This window comes from Calidris pugnax, unplaced genomic scaffold (assembly GCF_001431845.1).
Source record: "Calidris pugnax isolate Ruff unplaced genomic scaffold, ASM143184v1 scaffold49, whole genome shotgun sequence".
NCBI lineage: Eukaryota > Metazoa > Chordata > Aves > Charadriiformes > Scolopacidae > Calidris > Calidris pugnax.
The window spans coordinates 819,686-840,512 of NW_015090798.1; the positions used below are offsets into that span (position 1 = coordinate 819,686).

The window sequence follows — 20,827 nt, forward strand, 5'->3', positions numbered from 1 at the left end:
GGGAGGAACACAAAGGAGGGCAGTTCTTTTTCACAGCCACCACCAGCAAGAGGCTCCATCATCAACTCTGCAAACCATATCTGATAGTACATTACAGGGCAATTAGCAGCAAAGTGATCAAATTAAGCATTAGCTTTAAAAAAATATATATGTACGGCGATATGAAATTCAAATCTGAGTTTACTAAGTGCTACTCTTTATCGGCCTTTGGAAAAGTTACACTTAGAGACCTTTATGAGAGCACCTTGGTTATCTGTAGAACTTAGATAAACCAAACTCTTGAAGTCTAACAACAATGTTTTCCCATATAAAGCTGCACACACGAGTCCCTAAATCTTAACAGAAATTGCAAAGTCCTGGATCCAATGCTGGAAGACAGACCAAACTATGACCCATGAACCTCTAAATGCCAGGAGAAAAGAGTGAATCATCAGAATAAGCACAACTTTATTTCATTAATACCCTATTTCTTTAATTACAGCACCTGAGGACTACATCATTTAAAATCTCTAGAAAGTGAATCATACCTAAAAGCTGCGAAGAGCTGCCGCTGCAGAAATTAGGGACCCCCATTTTTCTCCTCCTGAAGGTGATGGCACCCCAGGCTTCAAAACTGCGAGGACAGTAAGGAGACTGAACACAGCTGGACAAAACAGCCTATGGGGAACTATAACTTCCAAGTGGCAAGAAGTAACTCAAACATTAAACTCTTCTAAGTTCAGTGTGATTTTCAATCAGCTGTGTTTTAGACATTAAACACAATCAGCAGTTAGAAGTGTTACACACTGGTAGATTTGTTTTCAGCTGCAGCTGAGGGCTATATCCAACCCCAAGTTTCCAGTGTTGAGCAAACAGAGGTAGATATCCTCACCAGCCGTGCCCAAACCAAGAACTGAAGTCATACGAACAGTAAACAAACAGAAAATAAATTTGGAATTGTGCACAAATTCATGATCTCTGCTCATAAAAACGGCATCATACTAGTGCCGTGCAACAGCACAACTGAGTCTCTCTAACCACAGCTGCTCGACCTTTTTAGTTTCAGTCTACTATATGCACTTGCAATGATAATCTAAGGATTGCAAACAAACATTTCACAGAATCACATGGGGTTGGAAGGGACCTCTGGAGATCATCTAGTCCAAACCCTTGGCCAAAGCAGGTCCACCCAGAGCAGGCTGCACAGGAACTTGTCGAGGCGGGTTTTGAATGTCCCCAGAGATGGAGACTCCACCACCTCTCTGGGCAGCCTGTTCCAGTGCTCTGCCACCCTCAAAGTAAAGAAGCTCCTCCTCGTGTTTAGGTAGAACTTCTTATATTCAAGTCTGTGCCCATTTCCTCTTGTCCTGTCCCTGGGCACCACTGAGAAAAGACTGGCCCTTCCACCAAACCAACCCAGCAAACAAAGCCAATCCAACGAAGCTGTGTGTAAGAGTCCCGTTAGGCTCAGTGTTTACACAAAAAAAAAAATCTAAAAATAGGCTGTAGGTGAAAGTAAAGCCCTTATATGTCAACAGATGAAAGTGGTATCTTTATTTTTCAAAGATGGATACATTCCATGCTGTTGGGTCCAATTTTTGTTCTGCAAGACTGAAGCGTTTTCCAACATGATCCCAGAACGTATCTCCTTCCCCAAAAACAATCCCCGATAAGCTGGTGAGCAAAGAAAATTATGAAATTATTCTCTACCTGCTTACAGACCAATAATCTTTGTGCAGCAGTTAATAACACAATCTGTACAAGTGCAAACAAGCAGAAACGGATCAAACAAATCAAACAGATGGATTTAAACGAAACAGCTTTCCCTACAGTTACTTTAGAAACACCAAATGATACAGAAATAGTTCATGCTGTCACAGAAATCCTGCTGCCCACAGAGCAGAATAAGGCATTAGTTTCACACTGAACAGCCCTACCACAATGAAGTTTGAGTGAAAACACAAAGAACAGTATCCAGATAAAACTGCATTATAAAAGGTTATTTCCCATTTCAGCTTTTCTCTAGGACACCCCTGTTCAGTTTTTATTGACTTCCTTCTTAAAGAAAACACCAACAGGCTTCTGAGATGCTCCTATTTCTGAACAGATGTGAGGAGTCAGACTGTCACAGCCCCACTCCCCTGCTGATTTCTCTCTACGGGGGTAACTGTTCATCCAAACGCACGCACGACGCTTTACAGAACCAAGGGGAGCTTATGGGCTCACAGCTTCCAGCAGGCAGGGAGAGGAAGGAAATAAACAGGAAGAGGGTCAGGACAACTTTACAGAATAATGCCAAAAAGTATTCTGTTTAAACAAATAATTTCCTGAGAATATTATGGAATAGCCAAGCTTTACAGTGGGGGCCTCACACAAGAGATTCTGGCTTTGTAAACTAATAGTAAGACAACACAGTGTATTTTAGGGACAAAGAGAGAAAAAGAAATGTCTCAAGGTGAAGCAAAACCATTGAGTCTGGTATTACTGCCAGAAGTGAAAACAGAGGGAAAATAGCAAGGAACCAGCTGGAAAAGAAAAAAGGCCTGGTCTTTGAAGACATCTTTAAACTCAACGCAATGCAAGAAAGAAAGTCAGTGGAGGACTTTTTTTTTTTTTAAAAAAGGAACCTTAAGATTTCCAGGTTGAAATGCTGTGAGATTTTTAAAAGCTGTGGTGTGGATTGAATGGAAGCAACAAAAAGCAAGTGTCTCAATTTAAGAAAAAACAACAGTTAGTGTCAAAAAGTATATGAAGCAGTGCAAAAATTATGGAAGCAGAGTATCATTTAATGCTCTCCCTTCTAATATTAGGATCCAAGTGCATCATTTTCCATCAGTTCCAGCAGACTGAATGCCCAAACGTCAGTAGAGATTCACGTGCAGCACCAAAGCTCTGGCATCCTGTACCCCTGCCGTGGCTGCATCCCAAGGGAAATGCAAATCACTGCGCTGAACACCATGAACTACCAGGGAATATAATTTTGTTTTTACACACAATTAGCTCTTATAATCCTGTGAACTCTATTATCTCCATTCCCCTCCCTTTCTGGTTGCACTTACCTGTTTTAAACTCACACATGGAATACAAGTCACACCACAGATCCCACTTCATGCTACTCTTATAATCCTGTGAACTCTATTATCCTCCATTTCCCTCCCTTTCTGATTGTACTTACCTGTATTCCATGTGTGAATTTAAAACAAGTCACACCACAGATCCCACTTCATGCTAGGAATGCTTACTGGACCCACCATAATAGACTGAATTCCAGTGTGGCAAACACTGAGAAAACTTGCACTATAAACATATTTTATGACTTTATCCAGATGCTTCCCCAGCTTAGATCCATCCCTAAAAGTTACTGACTTAACCAAAACCAGAAAAAATGAATTACATGTTCCATAAGGTGGTGGTACCGTGGTGAGACTACTGCAACCTGGGAGGTTTGCATGGCAAAACACATCACTCCTTTCCTAAAAATCACTGCTTTGGTATCTACCTAATGAATTCTCTGTCTGAAGTTACGACTGTAAAGAAAAACGTAAAACTCCATGGTTTACAGGGAAGATACGGAGAGGGCAAGTGTGTATTAGCTATATGGAAACTACTGCAACCTGGGATGTTTGCATGGCAAAACACATCATTCCTTTCCTAAAAATCACCGCTTTGGTATCAACCTAATGAAGCCTCTGTCTGAAGTTACGACCATAAAGAAAACATAAAACTCCATGGTTTACAGGGAAGATAAGGAGAGGGCAAGTGTGTATTAGCTATATGGAGACGTACTTTCTAGCCCCTAGTTTTTATGCTCAATTAAATTATGAGATACAAGGACTGAAAACGCTTTCCCAGGTAGTACAGAATGGTAGTAGTGTCAAGCAAAAAAACCCAGAAGAACAAGTGAGGAAAAACTGACTTAACAGTTGTCATTTCATAATTAATCAGTGAAGCGAAAAAAAAAGTGGAAAAAAAAAGTGCTCCCCAGAAAAGCATCACATCTTCATAAAAAGACATTACCGTTAATGTTGTCACAGTAGTAAAAGTGTTCATCGTTCAGAGAAGGGCAGGCAGAAACCAAATCCTGCAGGCCCGCCCCAGTGACAGTGAGACACCCCGAGAGGTTCAGGTGTTCCAGATGTGGCAGTCCTCCTCCCAGAGTCAGCGCCCTGTTAACAGACAGGAGAGAGGTGGTAAGAACCCCCACAGTGGTAAGAACCCACCCTGTCACCAAGTCACCAACTCAATTGCATCTCTTAACAAACCCCCACACGTCTAATCAACCATCTAGCTTTGCATCTGGCAGTTTCACACCCTGCGAGCTGGCAGACCTAACAAATGAACTGATTTCTACTAACTATTCCTTCTCACAGAATTAAATGGTGAATCACTTTGTTTAGGAATGACTCCAGAGATGACCAAGTGTTTCAAAGAACTACCAGAACATGCTGCTCCAAACCATACTGATTTTGGCAACTCTTCCAACACGATGTATATTCCTCAACACATCTTGAAAACGTGACACTCAAGTTTGCTGCATTACACTTCCAGAAGTTTGAGCATCTCATTTTTTTCTTAATTAAAATTATTTTGGAATCCAAATTTGCAACTTTCTAGGGCTGACAGCAGAGCCCTTCTATGACAACATACCACCGTAATATTCAAGTGGAATTCTCTATTTTGAGAACTCTTGCAAGAGTTTGGTTGCTGATGCGACAGCCTCGTGGGATGTATCACACCCGAGCGCTGGCTTCTCTGCGAGCCCCTGGGGCAACCAGCCCAAGCTCCACCACAAACCAGCTCACCCACAGGGCTTGACTCACCAAGCTGCAGACTCAAGCTGGGACAACAAACTGAAAATGCCCTCAGAGCAACTTTCTCCTGTCAGCAGGCAGAATTAGAAGTGCCGACCACAAGAGCAGCTGTCTGTTAACAACTTTGCTATGAAATGCCCTGGCACGTGTTTCTATCAGGAGGTTTCATTCCCTTTCATCAGGGACTCAAACCTACTCTGACGAGGGCAGGAAGCACTTGTTGCAGCACACTCTCAGCTCTTAAATACCATCTTTTATCCAAAAAAGCATCAATGGGAAACTGGCACAACTGAACCCTTCCCATGACTCAATGACCTCAAACCTCCCTTTGGTCCTAGATTACCCAGTTATGAAAACACAGACCAGTAACATGCAAACCATACACATCATGAACTAATTAGCACCAAAGGAGGCTCAGCAGTACCCATCCACTCCACCAGTCCAACAGCAACAAGCTCAAGCAGAAAGCAGAGCTACACAAAGCTCACTCTGCTGAGTGAGAGAGTATGCATCAGAAGAACCACTCCAGAAGGAGCTGCTGTTTCTGAGCACCAAATAGGGATGAAGTCTCTGGAGAGACAAATCAACACCAGCAGCACCTCACACTGTTTCCCAGTGGACTACAGCACACAGCAGGGGTAAGAATGGAGTCCCAAGAGGCTTGAATTAGCCCCAAGTGCTGCAGCACACGTGAGCAGGTGGCTGCAGTTATTTCAGCCTCAGCCCACTGTCACTATGAAGCAACAACTACATTTTTCTGACAATACAAAATATCAATAGCAAATATCACACACATGAAATTTTGCAACTCCTGAAGCCATCTCAATGTTAAACTATTTTTTTCCCCTAATTGTTATACAAGGTCATACTTAACATGATGTTCTGCACATACAAAATTACCACAGCATCACAGAATCATTTAGGTTGGAAAAGACCCTTAAGATCATTGAGTCCAACCATTAACCTAGCACTGCCAAGTCCACCACTAAACCACTTTTAAATACCTCCAGGGCTGTTCTAATGCTCAAACACCTTTTCAGTGAAGGCATTTTTCCTAATATCCAATCTAAACCTCCGTCAGCACAACTTGAGGCCACTTCCTCTTGTCCTATCACCTATGACTTGGGAGAAGAGACCGACCCTCACCTCTCTGCACCCTCCTTTCAGGGAGTTGTAGAGAGCATTAAGGCCTCCCCTCAGCCTCCTCTTCTCCAGACTGAACACCCCCAGCTCCCTCAGCCTCTCCTCATAAGGCCTGTGCTCTAGACCCTTCATCGGCTTCATTGCCCTTCTCTGGACCCGCTCCAGCACCTCAATGTCTTTAATATCGTGACGGGCCCAAAACTGGACACAGCATTCAAGGTGGGGCCTCACCAGTGCTGAGTACAGGGGAACGATCACTTCCCTCATCCTGATACAAACCAGGACACTGCTGGCCTTCTTGGCCACCTGGGCACACTGCTGGCTCACGTTCAGCCAACAGTTGACCAACACCCCCAGGTCCTTTTCTGCCAGGCAGCTCTCCAGCCATTCTTCCCCAAGTCTGTAGCCCTGCCTGGGGTTGGTGTGACCCAAGCACAGGCCCCAGCACTTGGCCTTGTTAAACCTCACTCAGTTGGCCTCAGCCCTTTGATCCAGCCTGTCCATAAATTATATCATTATCCAGAGAGCTTAAATGACGTATTACTCCAGTTTTATAAAGTTTCAAGTGTACTGACAGGCATAGTGGAAAAAAAAAAAATAAAATCAGCAAATCAACACAATTTCCTGACAGTAAATCACTAGAAGTCAAATCTAAAAGCATTAATACCACCTAGAACAACAAATTCACAGAAATACTTGACTTCAGAGAATACATCTAAATGATTTTGTTCTTAAATTTCCAAAGAAAAAGTTGAAGACTAGTACTATAGTACTAGTCTAGTACTATAAATATTTTCAAGTCTAGTACTATAAATATTTTAGGATGTAAAGACCATTTAAAACTTACCAGAGTTTCTTCAGTTAAAAGCTTTCTACTGAATCTTGGCAGATTCACCCCAGAATGACCCAACAAATAAAATTAGAAAAAGCACAAACGCAGCAAAACAGCTCAAAAATGTTTCCTCACCTGAGAGCACGGTCTGTGATCTGGTAACATCCAGACAGACTGAGAAACTGAAGAACTCGTGCAGTCTCTTCATCTGTTTTTTCACTCCCAGAGTATGCTGAGTCTCTTTTCTCTGACTGCTTAGTCCATGTTGGTTTTTTACACAGTGCAGAGGACTCTGGAAGTGCTCGAATAGTTCTTAGTGCTGTCCCAGCACAGCAAAACGAGTGACCGCAGTAAATCAAGTCAGTAGAAGCACAGTGCTGCTGCCACCCTCTAGTCCTTAATCCATAAATGTCTCTGCTGTAGCAAGATCCAGAACAATTAATATGGGATGTTGGTTCCATGAGACAAAATCCTTCCACGTTCCTGTGTCTCCACTCTGCAGCATCTTCGATGTCAGCTAAATCATCTGCATCCAACATCCACACGTCATCAGAACTGAAGTTTTCTGAGCCCTCAGGTTTAGTCCAATGCTGCTCACCACCTCCTCCCTCCATGAGGTTTTCGTTGTTGATTTCGCGCAAACAATTATACTTCTTGTGGGACTGCAGAGTAAGCTCTCTGTTTTTCCACAAAGTCTTAGCATTCCTGTTCCTGCAGCTTTTCAGGGCACCTCTGTTATGGGGAGTCAATATGATGCCCAGTGCTCTGGAAATCCTCTCTATGGCCACATCGGTGATTTTTTCACATCCAGACAGATCAAGGTGGCGGAGATTTTGACAACAACCAACTGAAGACCAACTGAAATCAAAGAAAAAGTGGTTTGCTTAGTTTTGTTGTTTGGTTTTTTTTAAGTTTTTGTTCAGAAACGGGTGTTAAGGCTAAATACACAAAAGAACATTTCATAAGTAAAATACTTTATTAATTCACAGAATATTGAAAGAAAATGTCCCAGACAGGTTAGATTTGATACTCCAAGTGCTGGACATATGCCTAGAAAAATTACGTTTAAAGATGAAATGAATCATGAATCAGTAACAACCTGTATTTTTCCATACATGAGACTCAAAAGTCCAAATTTGCCATAGACTGAATGAATTTTTAAATAGTAGATCAGACTGAAAACACCAAATAAATGTGACAAAAATTTCAAAAAGCAGATTCTGTTGTGCATGACACAGTTACCAAGAGGTATCTGAGTTACCAGACTTACACAGTTCACTTCTCAGAAGCCTAAAAAAGTGAACTTACTGAACTACCCCTAAAAAAAAAACCAAACAAAAACACCTTCTTGAGATGTAACATTCAGTTTGAAGTATTTTAATAGTTGGAATTTCTAGGGCTTGAGTTTCTCAAGCTTGGCAGTTTTTACATATTGAAATATCAGTGTGCTTAGACCGTATATCCTTTTGCCATTTCTGATTTCTTTCAGAGGGAATAGCTGGATTCCTGAAACACATTCTGTCTACAGTATTAATTATTCCATAAAAGTGATTAGGATTAGAGATGTTAATGACATCAGACTTCATATTAACAAAACCTCACCCCTTCAGCCTTATTTTTTTCAACTGGAATAGAAGTTTGATCTACCGTAATATTGATACATTAGCTGTAGAAGTATATAGCTGATTTAAGTGACCTGTACCTATCCATAGTTTATGTTAACTACCGTTTACTTTGTACAAGTGATTACTAATATTTACAACAAGCCAAACTCATTTTGTCAGTTACAAGTTGGTGTGTTGGAAATAGATCTATATGTGGAGCAGCAAATAACCTAAGTTTCACTAGAGAGTGACAGAAGCTCACAAAGATTCATCTCTGAGTCACAGAAATTCAATAAGGCTTTTTATTTCAAATAAAACTTCTTGCACAAGCTGCAGTGTTGTTGCCAGCACCCACGCTGGTAATCTCTTCTGTGTTGTTAACATATAGAGCTTGAAAGCACTATACAATGAAAGCACTGAACGCTGAAACAGCCACCAAGTTTCAGTATCACAGTAAGACCCACTGGTGCAAGCTCTGCACCCATGAACCATCCCACTGACATTTATTTCATTAATTTGTTACTCTGGTTTAGTTCTTAGTTACGCATGAATCCCGAATGTGATTTCTCTATTTCTCTCTCATTGGCAACAGACTAAGACATGTTTGAATGTTTCTCGCCCTTGAAAAGCTGGGTTGTTTTGGTTTTTTTTTTTAAGAGGAAACAACAATTATCTAACCTTTCAAATGCAGAATCTGAAATATCAGTTTGAGTGAGATCCAAATATTCCAAGTTGGGGCAAAGCTCCAAGATCTGTCTAACCTGGAAAAGGAAAGGTAAATAATCAGTAAAGACACAAGGCAATAAGGCTGCACAGTGTCAAAAGACAACACAGGAACTAACATTCTCTTGAACTGCACCTCATTTTCACCACATAAGTGTTTTAAATTTGGGCACATCAGTTATTAGAGGCTGTGTGGCCACAATTAGTAAATGCCTGTTTCATATTACATACCATTTTGCTGGATGCTGCAGAACTGTAGGCCAAGACTAATGTCTTCACTGAGGAACCTACATGTGGGAGGACATGATGAATTAAGCCGTGCAGTAAACGTTTTTCCATTTGTGCTATATTAATGGCAAGAGAATCTTCAGCCGCTTCTTCTGCAAAACAAAACCAAAGAGAAAGACTTAAAGTAGGTTTTGAGTCATTTGGAACTCACATTGCCATCTTACATCAAACAAGTTATCGGGAAACTAAAGAAAGCTTAACAAGCTTTCAGGGAGTTTCAGAAAGTACCTTACATCAAACTTTTGCTGAACTCTACCTCAACATACTACATAAGTCTCATCTTTATCTGCTTGCCTTTCTGACAGTCCTGAAGAGTTTAACTCTAATGGCAAGTAAAAACATTAAAAGTCTTCACATTAAATTATCATTAAAGGACTTGGAGAAATATTTACTACAGATTATGCACTGCCCAGGGCTGTCTGGGGCAGCTGTTTCCACCAACTTACTTTATACATTGAAATACTGTCTCACAGAGCACTTCATATCCTGTGATATAACAGCTTAAGACAAATTTTAAATTAAGCCTAGGATGCATTAGGGTGCAAGATGATTCATCCAAACTTCCTGAAGAGAGGAAGCCAAGCTTTTACCTCCTTCCTAACTCCAGAAACATCCCCCTAACTCTTCTTCCACCTGCCCTCAGGTTTGCTCTCTCCCAGGTGAATTAATTGAGCTCATTAAAACGAGCTGCCTGCTTCTTCCCCCACCTCCCCCCAGACTCCATCCCTTTTTCTTTTCCACCCAGCTGGGAGTCTGGATGAATTGAAGGAAAAAGAACACTCCTTTAAGGAACCTTAAGTAGTTGCTAGGCAAAACTTTCTAAGCTCATTTTTACAGTAGAAGTCTACCTGGCTTAGTAAGCATTTAATCTCGACAGAACATAAGAATTATTGCATTTGTTATTATTTTAATGTACTAGAACCAACTATGAAAGAAAAATCTGTACTTTAAACTGATTTTATAGCAAAGACTCCATTTTATACATTTACTTCTTACAGCTATGTCATCTTCACGGAAAAAAACAAATACATCAACCATCAAAATCAGATTTACCTACCAGACTCATCTATGTCAGCATCTTCATCCCATTCCTGGAAAGCACGACTTTCATCTTTTCTATTTTTGACCCATTCCTCATCAGGTTCTGTCTCAAGATCTGCTGCAGGACCACTATACCAATCACCTGCTCATCCCCCCCAAAAAAGAGAAGAGGAAAAAAATTAAAAGAGATATCAAGACAAAATCCTCATCACTGCTGCAAATAGCAATGAAACACTTTGCAGTATACCGTGACTTGATCTGAAGATAAAAATTAATTTTGCATTCATCTCAACTAAGACTGGACTGAACTTTGATATTAATTCTTATTTGATCTACATTTTAAAGCTTCAAAAGATAGAACAGTTTCAGTACCATTACAGAACTCACGGCCCATTACACTATTTTTGAGACAATTATGGAGTATTTGGACTGTGTAGGTGCTGAAGCTTTTTCTTGTAGATATATTAACCATCAACTTTTAGTATAAACACTTGGGTTTAGACATTTCTGTTTTCCTCTGGAATCTTCACAAATACACAGTCTACCAGGATGTGTCTTTATTAGTCTGGCTTTAGTCACTGCACATGACAACTCCAGGATGAATGGCACCTACAGGCACAAGGTTTCTGACATGAACAATACAGTGACAGTGAAATCCTAACTGATTGTCAACTAACTGAAGCAAAAGTAGTATTTCAGTAAAATTTATCATCTTCTTTAACCCACCTTTATAATATATAAAAAAATCTCAGAAGCCCTCTCTGTATTAGGAAAAAAAAAAAGTTAAAAATTTAACTAAATCTGTAGTTTTATGTTCTTTTTTTCCCCTGCTGGCCCTAAGTCCTATTTGGAAAGCTTCCACCCAGTTTAAAGCACTTCTGCACAAAGAGCTGTAGTAGCACAGACAGTAAATCCTGAAATTAGCTTCCTGTCATGCCAAAAATGGATTGAGGAATAAGTTATTTTAAGCAGTTGCCAGTTACATTTTTTTTGTACAGCACTCAATTATCCAGACAACTAGGTTTCAGATTAAGAGGAAAATTTAAGTTTAAACTCTGAAACTCCTCCTCTCCACTCAGTCTTTTCCAGCTCGAGGACCAATCCATTATTTTCAGTGAGATTTATACAACCAAAAAAATGAATTCAGACTTAAGAGTCACTTAACTCCTTTCTGCCTTGTACAGATTTTAGAAGCCATAAAGATATGGCCAGAATTAAGTTTTTAGCTTTTAGGTATCTCAGAATTTAAGATCTATATTGTTAGCTTTAATTAACAGGAAATTTTGAGGAACGAAGTCATAAAAAACCACTTAGTTCTTACTACAATCGAAGTTACTGAATCTATAAAGAATCAATACGAAAACTAACATTCATACAGTTTTTTTTGAAGTTTGAATATAAAAAGAATATATTGTGAGGATATGTTAGAATTCCTTTTGTTACAAACTTCCATTCTGCAGCTCTAAGAGACCTCTCAGAGGAGAGCATACTAGCCAGGAAATCAGAAAAAATAGTTATATTTTATTTCTACCTAATAACCTAATGAAATAAAAATATTACTGATGTAGGTGTAACAGCAGCATTTATAATTCAAAACCCCTTAGATTCTTAAATCATAATTAAGAAGTTGTATTAGTGAATATACTTGTTAACATTCATACAAGCAAGCAAACCCCCGTAAAGCTAATCAACAGTTTGTACACGAGAACTACTCACGAGTTACAATCAAGACAACTTTTGGTTTCTTAATTCAGTAAGATGGAAGTATCTTTTGGGAATTTTTAATATTTAACCAAGTTTCAGTGCACTATCCCTGCCAGCAGCATACTCAGCTGTCAGGTTCACTGTACATGCCAGCCTACACTAAAAAGTTCTCTTCTATAAACTCAGAAATTCTGCTAATTGACATGCTTCCAAAGGAAGAATTCAATTCAACTTACCTCTAGCCCAGCGAACAGGGTAAAGATGTTTCCAGAGAGATCCAGTTTTAGCCAGCTGTGACCATTCAGTGCTTACTTGGCTACACTGACATAACTCTTGGGGGTTAAGGTAACTGAAAATGGTCAGCATTACTTCAGGAGGAAGATTAGTAATATTTGTGGTGTGCCCTGTTACTTCGGTTTCTGAAATATAGAAAGTGTGTGTTAAATGAAGCACAGCATCACAGCTTTAAATAACAGTGGAACTCACATTTTGACTAGGACAACATAAAAAATAGCATCTGAAAAAGAATAAACAATTGCTTGGCAAAAAAGATGAAAAAAGTAGGTATCACTTTGGCTTTAAAAAGCCTTTACCATAATACCACCTTAAACAAATAAACAAAAAAAATCAGCTGTTTTCCTGTTTGCCATTTTCTCAACTTGCTAGTTTTTTCCAACCCTGACCCCCACCAAGGGTCCAAAAAAGCCCTGGACAAAAGTAAACGGCTGCTACTCAACCACAGCAAGATTAAAGCAGTATCTGCTATAAATGAAATGGTTTTAAAAAATGCATTATGTCATAGATGATATATATATATATCCTTTGCCACATTCCCAGGAAACAGAACTAGCAGAGAATCTACCAGCTGGGACCACTCAGCAAAAACACTCAACCTCTTGACTAGGCCACAGCAAGAAGTCTATGCTTAACTCTTTGCAGCTGTCTCGTGTTTTATTTCTAGGTTTAACTGCCAGCATAGACAAGTAGTTTTAACTCCTGAATGGTGACAAGCCATTCAGGTTGGAAGGTTATACAAAATATTGGGTTAGAGGCTAAAATTTGACCACTGCAATTAATACTTAAATGGAAAGCACTAGGAACCATCTTCAATAGCTCCCCCTTATCGGCATAGAACACAGAGAGCTGCAAACTGTACAAAATTACAAATTCAGTGATTTGGTTACTGGCTTCTTTGCTGTTTTAAGAGAATTTTTAATGCTTTGTTTAAAGAAAATTTACTCCAGCAAAACATTTTCTAAAACTGTTTTCAGGAGTCCTTAGAAATAGCAGGTTTCACAAATCAGTAAGGATTTATTTTTGAAGACACAAAATACATAAGACTTCACAGAGAGACAAGGATCAGGTTTCTTTTTGCAAAGAACCTTCAAAAGTGAGCACAATATAAACTTTACTCTGTGATGATCTATTGCTACTTTAAAAAAAAATAAAATAATTAAATACAGTTTCACTTGATAAATCAATGTATTTATTTGTATTCTTGGCAAGTCTCTGCAGGTATACTACAGAGAATTTCACACTAAAATTAAAACCTCACAGGACTGTAAGCTGTGTTATTTTCTTCCATTAAAAAAAAAAAAAAGAAAAAATGGGTGCAGGACACACACTTTCTTCTCCCTAAAGTCTAGAACACAACATGAGCACAATATAAACTTTACCCAGTGATGATCTATTGCTACTTTAAAAAAAATAAATTAAATAAAGTTTCACTTGATAAATCAATATATTTATTCGTATTCCTGGTAAGTCTCTGCAGGTAAACTACAGAGAATTTCACATTAAAATTAAAACCTCACAGCACTGTAAGCTGTGTTATTTTCTTCCTCTCTTTTTTTTTTTTAAATGGATGCAGGACACAAACTTTCTTCTCCCTAAAGTCTAGAACACAACCATTGCAGAATTACTGCTGTCCCACAACTGCTACTCCAGCTAGGCTCAACAGCAAGTAATGCCATAAGGCTACTTCTGTCACAGTCAGCTGTTCAGATTCAATAGTATTTCACACCACGGACCATGATCTTTTCTGAAGGTTTCACCTGGAGGGCAGAAAATGACCAGTTCAGTAGTTCAGAAAATCATTCCATTCAAGTCAAGTTTCATCCAAAAAAAATCTGATAACAGAGCAGTTTTCCAAGTTTTTCTAATGAGAGCACCACATCTCATCAACACCACAGAGTTCAGTTCATGAGGGCTCGCTCTACTTATCAGTCTCACATCCCACTGTTACACTTTTTGGACATTAATTCCCCTTGTTTGGGGCATGAACCCTTCTTTGTTAGTTAAAACTGCAAACATGGACAACTTAGGCTAATAAAACAAGCCTGAAGTGCACTTTAGCAGTCACAGAATCGTAGAGTCATCCATTTATTGTAAGTTTCATCAGGAAAGGTAGTTTCAGATTAATGCAAATTAAATTTTATCTGACCTACTCGCAGGCTGCATGGATTCACCCCCTTGTATCACTCCACACACAGAGTTTCTTCCTTTCTGGTTCCTAAGAGGCCAGGGGAGTGAAGTAGTGGGGAAGCTCAGCTGCTTTTAGTTTTAAATATTGTCAGTTGCCTAATTAATTCTGTGTTAGTAAACCATCAACAGAAAAGCTTACAAAGTAGCCCCGAAAACCAAGAGTTAAATGCAGGGTCTGCAAATAGAAAATATAATTTCAATGGAAGTATGAAATTAGAATTATCATTTCTGCCTGTTTATTATATCAAATATTATTGGGAGAAGGAAGGGAAAGGAAAAAGGTTGAGAACAGGTAAATAGTGAAGTACTATCTCCATTACAACCTGCCAAAAAGACTTTATCAAACAGAAAAGTTCCTAAGGTTTCAAAATTGGTGTGAAAAAATTCCCATTTTATAAAAACTATTTTATCTGCCAGTACGTAACTTTAGGTGTGTCACTGGTATGGCTTTTTAGATAAAAACTGCAGTTTGAAAATGACTTTAATTAGATGCTTCACCTTGATCTGCTTTCTCATCCACAGAATACTTAAAGACCTTCTGCAGCTCTTCTGCTTGATTCCACTTACTAAGACCTCTGAATTCAGCAGCCTCCTTCTGCGAGCAGTGCTGTGCGATTACCTTCTTCTTAATATCTTTCAATTCTTCATAAGTGAAGTATTCCATCAACATTGGCTGAAAAACCTAAAGCAAAGGGGGAAAAAAAAAAGCCTGGAGCTGACAGAGGTAGTCAATAATGCTAGACAGAATTTCCTGTTTCAAACTCTCTCCAAGTAAAACACGTCATACGTTAAGTCAACCTAAGGAAGGGAGCGTGGAAGATTTGATCCCAACCCTCTGCTTGCCCATGGATCTCTGCAGAGTCTCAGGCAAACTCCTCAACTGTTTTCCCCAACAGAAAAGGGAAGTGATTAAAGTTGCTTAAACTATGTAACTTCTCAAGGTACTCACAGGATAGGCGAGGATAGGAAGAGAAACATGAAAAAAGATTTCCCTTGGACAGACTTCGGAAGATTTACTCTCTCCAGAAGATGCTTCCCAGTTTTTGGATACCCATAAATCCTCAGACTGGCAGTACTAGTCTATGTTTCAAATATAGGTCAGAGGCTGTTTGGGAGTGTCAGTTTGAGTCATGAAGGACTGGTTTAGAAGACTTCTCTTTTTCCTTTAAGTCTTACTACACATGCCCTTAAACAACTACCTACCTGCTGCAAACAAATCCCAGCCCCAGTGGACTTTAATCAATTTTTTAAGGGACCAGAATTTCATCAAAAATTTTCCAATATCTCCAGTTTCAGAATGTGTCACTGCAGTCAGAACAGAACAATGACACCACAGTCCCAAATAAAAATTAGCACAGTAATAAAAACAGAAGAGAACTGTGAAAAAACCTGAACCTCTGAACCCTCTGTCTCTATTCAGTCATTCCAAACCCCAGGGAAGACCAGCATATTTGAGGAAGATTTTTACCTACCTCCTCCTCCTCTTTCATATGAGGAAGGAAATCCCTGGTAAAGGCTTCCAATCTCTCCTTCAGCTGTTTCGCATAGTTTAGCTGTTCATATTCATTCTGAGAAGAAAGCAAAGATTTAACTATTATCTAATCTTGTCAATTCATTCAAAAGGTTGAACTGTTAAATCAAAGCAAAGCCCATTACGTCTTCCCCACACAGGCTGCACGTTTGCTCTATTTCATCGTGAGAAGGTGTTCACTTACAAAGTTTCATGACAAGCTGACGGGCTGTATCTGCCTGTTACTGGGCAGAATAAAGTACTCTCTCTTCCTGCTTGATTACAATTTATTTTGTTATCAGATAGGAATTAACTTCTCGAATCACATTTTTACTTTGGAGCAAAGAATGACGTCTGCCAATCTACAGTCTCACACCCAAAGTTCAAAGTAATAACAGACCAGCATAAGTATTTGCATGTTTTGCAGAGGAATTATTCTGGGATACAGCAGCTCCACTTCATCTTTTTAACTGCAAACATTTTACATTAGTTATTCTACAATTCCAGCTTCCAAACTATAATCAGAATTTAGAGTCAGACATGCTCTAAGATACTTACTTTGGAAATGGAAAAAACCTCTTAAATAAAGACGTAACTGGCTTTTAAATGTTAAAGTTAGACCAGCCTCATCTATGAATTTTTTAGCTTGTTCTCTGCCAGTAATAAGAAGCAAGTTCTGAAGTCTGCCCAGTAATTGCAACATACTCAAGTTCCTCATAGCTTACAGTAAATGTTGTAAAGTTTTCTTTTCAAACTTCTACAACATTAAAACCTGACTATTGCAAAAAAAAAAAAGCTTTAGCCATCAGTTTTAAATTAAGCTAACCACACTCTCAAAAAGAGTTAAACAGTTAACACATCTAGAGAAATCCGATTTTCCACACTTAAGAAGTCACATAACAGAATAACACTACCATCCTAACAGAGAAGGTATGACACAAAGCCAAGTGTTCAACTGGCTTCACCTTCCTTCATTTGCCAATTCATTAATGGAATTAAGACAAATGTTAAGGTTTGATATGCACAGGGGAAAAAAAAAATTATTTGCAGGATTCTCAGGTCAAAACCAGCCTCAGATAGTAAAATGGAATCAATCAACCAGATATTTAGTATTTTTCTTACTGAAAATATGGGGTGAAAAACTATTACTGAAGAGTATGGTTCTCAGAGTGCAGGAAGGGGGAGTTGAGTTGGTTACCCCAGAGGAAAGACATGGCAGAATTCAAGGAGGATTCTACTGGAGAAGAATTCAACAACTTTAAGTCATGAAAAACCCAGCAGGAGAAATAACATTTAGACTTTCTTGAGGATTGGAACATTAACAGCATTACTGAGCAAGTGATTACTGGAAGGAGTACATGACTCACTCACAGAATAAAACAATGCCTTTTTTTTTTTAAAGTCTGGTAACCATCTCCATTTGTGACAATAATACAATTGCTATGTGCCACAAGAAACGATACTCAGGGTTTCCTAACAATAAAAAAATATTATTTTCTTAGTCACTCTGTTTTGACCAATTAGAAGACTTTTTATTTGAAACTTCCATGTTTTTCCTCCAAAACACCTCCAATTATGCAGTGATGGACTTCCCATCACAATATACACCTCTGAAAAGAATTTTTACTGCAAATTTAGTAACTGTGATGAACGGAAAAATAATTTGTGTTTTGGACTGGGAAGTTTTCACTACTGTTTCAAGACACCACAAATGTTTCTTCTTCGTCCTCAGCTTATTTGTAGAGAGCTCTAAGAAAAGTTGAGGCAAACTAACATGCAAGTCACAGCATGTTTTCCTTAGGACACAAGTCCTTCTTATAGTCAACTTACCTTTACATTCTTTAACCCTTTCTCAAACAGGCTGAGCATCTCTGAGAGTTTGTTGTCCGAGTGCACATTGTACACTGTCCGGCTACGTTGCTGAAGTAAACCAATGATACACTCATTTTCAATCTGCTCATGCATTTTAAATTCCTTGAATGTGGCATAAAGTGATTGCAGCAAAGCCCGAAAGTCATTGTTGTTGGAGAAGTTAGTCTTGGAAAGCTAGAAGAAAGAAAAGCTCATTAAAAATAAATAAATAAATAAATGAAAATCACATCAAGGTCAAATTAAATCCTTAGAAGAGGTATTAGGCTCTTGTTTTTAACTGGTCCCATTATTTATACCATAAAAGCTGAAAACCTTCAGTTTTGTGAAGAAAACTGGCAAAAATAAATACTGAATTTGCAATTCGAGCAACTCACTTCAAAGACACCAAAAGTTAGAGTAAGGTATGCTTTTAATTCCAATCTTCAAGCGCAAAAATCAGAAATTCAAGTGCATAGATGAGAACACACAAACTAGTCTTCTATTTTAATAGTAACTTTCCCATAAATTATCCAATTGGTGCATTAAAATATAAACTAATGCAACTTCTTCCAGAAGTAGGCAAAATTAATATCGGCACTTGAATACTACAGATATATAAATATTTATATAACCTCTGTATTAATCTGACTATTGAAATATTCACAGAATTCATAATAAAGTTTACTTTAACCTTCACAATTGACTTGCCATTTGATTTTTATTTGTTAACAGGAACTGAGACAAAATCTATATAAAACTCTCAAACTTGTTTTAAAACTTTCAAAGACTCATTATGCATGGCCTTTTTCATGTATGTTTCCTCTTACAGTTCATTGAAACAGTAAGCTATTCATATTCCAATTCTCTTAACTCCCTAAAATAAGTTACAGGGAGAGTTTTACAACAACGTTGTGCTTTGTGAATGAGGTTTAAGTAAACTAAGGGATTGAATTGCACAATTCTCCGATTTCCAGTGGCAGCTACATAACTGCATTTCCCATCATGGGCTCTGATGGAAAAAGCTGTAAATTTTAGAAATATTACAAGGAACTGATGGTAACTTAACTACAGAAGTCTAAACAAAGCATAACATACGCAATAATGAAGATTGTAAAGAAAAGCACGTTAAATTTAATCACACAAATTCTGAATGCAACTGTTTTCATTCCGCATGAATGAAAAGAGCTTAAGAAAACAGCAAAGCAGGATAATAACTCGTTAAAGAAAGACCATCCTTGAGAGAATAATGTAGTTATTTTCCTGGCTTCTTAAAGCTAGTGCTATCAGAATATATTTAAGGATCATAAACCAATCTTGTGAAACCATGAGATAAACAAACATAGAAAGATTTCCTGCTAGAAATCAACACAATCTCCAGAGCCCAGCAAGTAGCAAAGGCTTTGACACTTTCTCACATCTACATTTTCCTCCTTACTAAGGAGTCATTGTCCCAGACCCCCTAACTACAGAAGTCTAAACAAAGCATAACATACGCAATAATGAAGATTGTAAAGAAAAGCACGTTAAGTTTAATCACACAAATTCTGAATGCAACCGTCTTCATTCCGCATGAATGAAAAGAGCTTAAGAAAACAGCAAAGCAGGATAATAACTCATTAAAGAAAGACCATCCTTGAGAGAATAATGTAGTTATTGTCCTGGCTTCTTAAGGCTAGTGCTATCAGAATATATTTAAGGATCATAAACCAATCTTGTGAAACCATGAGATAAACAAACATAGAAAGATTTCCTGCTAGAAATCAACACAATCTCCAGAGCCCAGCAAATAGCAAAGGCTTTGACACTTTCTCACATCTACATTTTCCTCCTTACTAAGGAGTCATTGTCCCAGACCCCCGAGCCTACCTTTAGGGACATATTATCCACAAGGGACCCCGAGTCCCCCCCAAGTGAATACAAGCTACACTGGCTGTTGGAAGAGGTTTCCAATGGACTGAGAACCAACACATGAAGACAGCACAAATTCTAGGTAACACAGGAGTGCCATTTCTACATGCAGTCACCACTAGCAACAATATGCTTTAAAACTTCATTTTCCTTTGGCGAATGTAGAAAACCAGAATTTTCTCCATTCTCCTGTTTTATTCCATATGCAGCTTCAAAAATCATGGTCTACAGCAACGTGCAAGAGCAAGCATTTTAAAAATAGAACTATTTTAATTTAATTCAGAAAACAAGCCACTGGAGTACTCAGAATTTTACCAAAAAAAATGTTCAGGAGTATTTTTTGTAAAAATCAGGTTTAGTTTACGAAGATTCTAGAATTTAAGCGTTTTACTAGAAATGGTAATCTGAGACTTGTATGTTCATACAAAATACTTAAAACAAAAATAACCATAAATTGAGGTATCTTTAAAAAAAACAAACAACAAAAACCAAACAAAACCCAACAAAACCACCAAATGCCCTTATTCATTCTGACACTGCATTGCCACTTCCTGGCAACCCCTGGCAATGGAAGCGAAAGAGGCTGGACATCTGCCAAGCACTTATGCAACTCCAGCTCAGCTGTACCTCCTGTACGTTACATGCTGTACGTATGAGCAAAACGACTGGCATTGTGGAAAAAATGCACTTACTGAGCCTCAGCAGAGACAGAAAATAGGACAAAGTTACTGGGGGGGGGTGGTGGGAGGGAACGCAAACCCTTATCTTTTAGGCCAACTACTCAGAGGTCAGAAAAAAAAAAAAAACATGTATTTGTGATGCAGTGCGTTAGATTTGAGGCATACATTCTTACATACATATCACACACAGGAAAAGATCAGCTTCAAAGACCATTTCTATCCTATGCAAAGCTCAGAGAATGCAACGTACAGAGCAGTGCCACTAGATG

At 38.6% G+C, this 20,827-nt stretch overlaps 1 protein-coding gene across 2 annotated transcripts in view; it reads right to left on the reverse strand.

Moving 5' to 3' along the window:
* The window catches only part of FBXL5 (F-box and leucine-rich repeat protein 5), a 37,368-nt gene that overhangs the window by 4,848 nt on the left and 11,693 nt on the right, over positions 1–20,827 (reverse strand). The window contains exons 2-11 of one of the 2 annotated variants that reach the window (XM_014937068.1): positions 17,950–18,165; positions 16,082–16,177; positions 15,108–15,291; positions 12,362–12,544; positions 10,438–10,563; positions 9,324–9,472; positions 9,048–9,130; positions 6,901–7,623; positions 3,997–4,145; positions 1,262–1,653 (exon numbers count right to left, since the gene is read on the reverse strand). In XM_014937068.1, coding sequence (XP_014792554.1) covers positions 1,511–1,653; positions 3,997–4,145; positions 6,901–7,623; positions 9,048–9,130; positions 9,324–9,472; positions 10,438–10,563; positions 12,362–12,544; positions 15,108–15,291; positions 16,082–16,177; positions 17,950–18,165 — 2,052 coding nt within the window. In that variant the 3' untranslated portion in view covers positions 1,262–1,510. Of the gene's footprint in view, positions 1–1,261; positions 1,654–3,996; positions 4,146–6,900; positions 7,624–9,047; positions 9,131–9,323; positions 9,473–10,437; positions 10,564–12,361; positions 12,545–15,107; positions 15,292–16,081; positions 16,178–17,949; positions 18,166–20,827 lie in introns of those variants that run through there. The other variant, XM_014937069.1, reaches the window with a different exon arrangement.